Source organism: Octopus sinensis, linkage group LG2, assembly GCF_006345805.1.
Source record: "Octopus sinensis linkage group LG2, ASM634580v1, whole genome shotgun sequence".
NCBI lineage: Eukaryota > Metazoa > Mollusca > Cephalopoda > Octopoda > Octopodidae > Octopus > Octopus sinensis.
Genome location: NC_042998.1, coordinates 47,955,225 through 47,960,684, shown reverse-complemented (window position 1 = coordinate 47,960,684; position 5,460 = coordinate 47,955,225). Strand labels below are relative to the sequence as shown.

At 41.1% G+C, this 5,460-nt stretch overlaps 1 protein-coding gene across 1 annotated transcript; it reads right to left on the bottom strand.

Annotated features, from left to right (window-relative positions):
* Nucleotides 1-3,928: 3,928 nt before the first annotated feature.
* On the bottom strand, nt 3,929-4,339 carry LOC115224633 (craniofacial development protein 2-like). The gene has a single exon (XM_029795509.1). The coding sequence runs from the start codon at nt 4,337-4,339 to the stop codon at nt 3,929-3,931; it is 411 nt and encodes a 136-aa protein (XP_029651369.1).
* Nucleotides 4,340-5,460: the final 1,121 nt, after the last annotated feature.

Here is a 5,460-nt window from a genome sequence, read left to right as displayed (position 1 = left end):
TCAGACGGACCTGCACGAGGTGCGTGCAGAGCGACGAAACCGTTCTGTACGCACTCGCCCAGTGTCCATGCATTACTGACTTGTGGAGTCATGTCGAACAGTTGCTGTCGCGTATAGGACGGATCCAGCTATCGGCCGAGTCTATAATGAAGATTGACCCGCCGTCTTCGTTTGACCAGGAAGGGCGAACAATTTTCCTCTGTATGGTAGCAGTAGCGAAAGAGGTTGTATGGTGAACCAGGTTTAAAGGACTGAAGACAGACACTTTTCTCTCGGCCAATCCCTCATCATCATCAAATTTCACTTGGAAAGGAAGATGAGGGTAGAGAGAAAAGTGATTCCCTCCCCCCAGTACATTTGCTGAAAGGTGGGTGAATGTATCGAAAATGGCCTGTGTAAGTGAACCTACTCTAATAATGCGCCTGTAGGCTGGTGAATTTGTGGAGGAGAGGTGTACCCTTCCCGAGTACTTCGAAGCGTCGAGTGGTTCAGGATTGGTGGGGTACCTGAGCCAACCCTGGGGTGGGGAGAAATCTCATTGTTATATTTTTCTTGTTTAATGTGTATTGTTATTGTTTTCTTAACTGTTTACTTGTTACATGTAAACCCCCACTGTCCCCTATCTGTCGACCGTAGTGGCCAATAAATGAAATAATAATAATTGTTATTAATATTATGATTATTATTATTATTCATCTTGTTCATCGTGTGCCAGTACGTGTTTTCATCGTTATTTTATTTATTTTATTCAATTTTAGAAAAACTGAAGCATATCTTTGGCAATTTCGTAGCGTATTGAACTTATTTTGTGCTTGACCTTTGGTCCACACTGTATATATATTTAGGATTGGGGGTACTATCCGACGAAGGGTAGCGAATCGAAAATTCGTGTGTGTGTGTGTGTGTGCGTGTATTTACTTATTTGTATGCGTATGTGTATGCATGTGTACGGATGTGTTGGAAACCGCTTCTGTGTATCACGGATAACGTTATCAAACAGTTATTATAATCAAATTTAGTAGGTCCCAAACTCTTTAAGTAAAATAAATTTACAAATAACGATCTGATTATTAGAATGACAATTTAGAATAAAGCTATCAAAATCGATAAACAACCACTTTAACCACTGCGGAGATCAAAACTAACTATGTAAACATGTGATGGCGTTGATAGAATTAGGCGGCGAGCTGGCAGAAACGTTGGCGCACCGGGCGAAATGCGTAGCCGTATTTCATCTGCCGCTACGTTCTGAGTTCAAATTCCGCGAGGTTGACTTTGCCTTTCATCCTTTCGGGTTCGATAAATTAAGTACCAGTTATGCACTGGGGTCGATGTAATCGACTTAATCCGTTTGTCTGTCCTTGTTTGTCCTCTCTGTGTTTAGCCCCTTGTGGGTAGTAAAGAAATAGATATTTCATCTGCCGCTACGTTCTGAGTTCAAATTCCACGAGGTTGACTTTGCCTTTCATCCTTTCGGGTTCGATAAATTAAGTACCAGTTATGCACTGGGGTCGATGTAATCGACTTAATCCGTTTGTCTGTCCTTGTTTGTCCTCTCTCTGTTTAGCCCCTTGTGGGTAGTAAAGAAATAGAATTAGCGAAATTCTATGTTGATACTGGTAATGTTATATGTGGGCTGCGTATTTAGGGATACCAGTGTATGTGTATGTACTTATACGTGTGTGTGTGCGTGTGTATGTGGGAAGGGGAAGAAGAGAGAGAGAGAGAGAGAGAGAGAGAGATACAGGAAGACGATTCCGTTCAACATGGATGGTGTTATCAGCTGTTTATTTTCATCGAAAGGGTTTTTCCAAATACATCACAATCATCATCATCATTGTTCGACCGTGGTCGAGACAATGGAATTTACCATGCTACGCCAGACTTCACGGTCCATCATGGCATTACGGAGGTCTTGTTGCTGGATGCCTGTATCCCTGGAGATTACATCAGGGTAGGAGAGTGTGCGCCCTCTGGTTTTGCGAGTAGATGGCTTCCAGAGGAGAAGAGTAGAAATTACCTCTTTTTCAGCTCTACAACAATGTCCAGCAAACTGGACTCTCTTACCTTTCACAAGAGATGACACAGGTGGTAGTTTCCCATATATTTGCATTTTGGTTGGATGGCGCTTCCACGAGAGATTTTGAGCTCTCATAAGGAGGCGAGTGTAGGTTCCATCCAACCGCCTCTCAAGCTTCTTTGATAACGTCCAGGTTTCTGAGCCATATAGTAGAATTGGTTCGACTGTGGCTTTGAAGATTTCAAGTTTGAAGTCTCTACTTAGATTTGATGACCAGATCTTATGCATGTCATTACAGGCTGACCAGGCCATACCCTTTCTAGTTAGAAAGTCTTTTCCAGATGATGATATGTATGACCCAAGATATTTGTAATCAGAAACCATATTTAAGGGCGCATTGTTGAGAGTATGGATGATGCAATCACTGTTGGACAGGCACTTGTTTATGTATTCAGTCTTGGCCTCATTGAGGTAAAGACCTACACAATTTGAGGCTTGTTCAAGAGATTGTAAAAGACTGGGCATTGGAGAGAGAATCACTGATAAGAGCGATGTCGTCAGCAAAGTCAGTGTCTGTCAAGTACTCAGCTGGGTGTCTGGAACTTCTTCTTGGTTTTATTTCAAAGCCCTTGCCAGAGATGGTATCAACTGACATACGTAGCACATAATCACAACAATGATGAAAAGAAATGGGGCGAGTGTGTCTCCCTGCAGTATTCCGGCTTTGATTGAGAAAGATGATGTTTCTCCGTCAGGGTTAAGATGGTTGAAGACGTATCTGTGTAGAGGACCTTGATGGCAGAAATGATTTTGTCTGGTATCCCATAGAGCTTAAGGATTTCAAACATCTTGTACCTATCTACAGAATCGAACGCTTTAGAAAGTCTACAAATACCATTGCAAGATCACGATTAAATGCTTTTGATTCTTCAATAAGTCTGCGTAGTATCTGGCTCAGCGTTGAGCGCCCATATCTGAATCCATTTTGGTTCTTTCGGAGCAAAGGTTCAACAAAAAGGATAAGACGATTTAGGATCAGTTTGTTGTACAGTTTTGCAGCAATTGACATTAGAGATATACCCCTGTAGTTGGTGACGAGGGAGAAATCGCCTTTTTGGGGTATTGGGATGATTTGAGATTGGTGCCAAATCTTTGGAGCGACAAAGGTGGAAAGTGTGTGGTTGCAGAGGTTGAGCAAAAGTGTTAAATCTATCATCCTTCCAAATTATAGCTGGGATGTTGTCGGGACCAAATGCTTTCGAGGCTTTTAGTTGCTTGGTGGCTGCTGTTAGTTCAAATATGGTAAAAGGGGGGTGTTGATGTCCAGCGTGTCTGATATAGGCACACTTGGAAGAGTGGGGTTATCAGGGATTTTGGCATTCTTCCCAAGGAGGTTTTAAAATGGGTTGACCAATTTTCTAAACGCTTCTTAGCTGATCCCCTTTAATTCTAATTGATGACCCAAATTTTGCCTGATAGGTCTTTGATGGATTTCCAGGCGAGATGGTGTTTTTTACTAATGTGCTCTTTGATAGTTTACTAATTTTGCCATTGATAAAGTCGACCTCGGCGTTCAAGTAAGCCTCATCAAGATTCTTCTGGCAGCTATGAGTTGGATCTTCAGTGACTGGGATGGAGAACGGTGTAAGCCAGTGATATAGACTTTAGATGGTTCTGGCTTCGATGACATTTGGGGAATTAGAAGGTTTGATCTGGCCCCTACTCTTCTTTTTGGGAAGAGTAGCCAGTGCAACTTCCTCTGTTGATTTGATGAGGCTGCTGTATACTTCTTCAATGTTCTCAGCATCTATTTCAGAGTAGACAAAGATTGAAATGTGTTATAGACCTCAATAGTAAATTGTTTGGACATATCGGGGTTAGATAAGACTTCCTCCCAGTCGATCGTTTTCATCGGGTGAGGCTTAGCTTTTTGGATGAGCGAAGACTAAGCTTAACGGTAGCTGATACAATTCTGTGGTCAGAGCCGACAGAACTAAAGGAAGAGTAGGATCTCGAGTTTTTAACACTATTGCGCCACTTCTTTCGAAAGATGAGGTAGTCAATTTGTGCCCTATCACCAAGTGGGGACTCAAATATCCAAAGTTGACCTTTTGGTTTCATAAAAGAATTGTTGGAGGTGTAGAGATTAAATTCCTCCAAGAAGTCTTTGAGCATTTCTCCGTTCCGATTAGTTTTAGAGTTGAAAGTAAACTTGGTCTCATCGGGTCCTAGTCTAGCATTCAGATCACCAGCTATAACTAGAAAATTATGGAGAGGTACTTGCTCAAGTACCTCTCCATTGAGCAAGTACCTCTCCATACATCACAAATAACATTTACAGCATGCGTCTGTATGTGTATGCGTGTGCGTATGCGAGTGTGTGTGTGCGTGTATGCTTGTGTGTGTGTATGCTTGTGTTCCTGTGTGTTATATATCTATATATACATATGTTATAGATATATACATATTTATATGCATGTATCTATGAATGGATGTACAAGCACACCTCACCCTACGTCATTAATTAGTTCCAGGAGACTCGACTTATGCCCCAAAATGACTTAAGTCGAATTAACTTGTCTCTAGGCTAGGCTAGGTCGAATTTACTTATCTCTAGGCTAAACCGATAATAACCATCCCCAGAGCTGTACTTTCTTCGTGAATGCATTTTCAATAATACATGGTAAATAAAGACCTATTTTAAGCTTACAAACAAATAGTTTTTAGTTTTTAATAGGCGCAGGAGTGGCTGTGTGGTAAGTAGCTTGCTAACCAACCACATGGTTCCGGGTTCAGTCCCACTGCGTGGCATCTTGGGCAAGTGTCTTCTGCTATAGCCTCGGGCCGACCAAAGCCTTGTGAGTGGATTTGGTAGACGGAAACTGAAAGAAGCCTGTCGTATATATGTATATATATATATATATGTGTGTGTGTATGTTTGTGTGTCTGTGTTTGTCCCCCTAGCATTGCTTGACAACCGATGCTGGTGTGTTTATGTTCCCGTTACTTAGCGGTTCGGCAAAAGAGACCGATAGAATAAGTACTGGGCTTACAAAGAATAAGTCCTGGGGTCGATTTGCTCGACTAAAGGCGGTGCTCCAGCATGGCCGCAGTCAAATGACTGAAACAAGTAAAAGTGTAAAAGTGTAATAGTAAAAAAAAAAAACTAAATTATTTTAAATTTACCAACACGTACAAACAATTTGGTGATTTCGGGATTTCATGATTTCGTTCACTAAGCTACACTACTTTATGGTGTGTATCTTAACATTTACTGTACGTATTTTAATATGATTTTATATTTTTTTATTCTTATTTATTGTGTACAGTAACATGATTTTATGTGCTTTTCACGGTTTTCTAGTGATTTTACGATTCCAATATTTCTGGCGGACTGGTGTAAAGTCGAGTAAAAATAACTTCACTTGATTTTTATTTTT

Bases quoted from the DNA above. Each gene is read 5' to 3' on its own strand.
- LOC115224633 (XM_029795509.1), bottom strand. From the start codon at position 4,339: ATGGAGAGGTACTTGCTCAATGGAGAGGTACTTGAGCAAGTACCTCTC.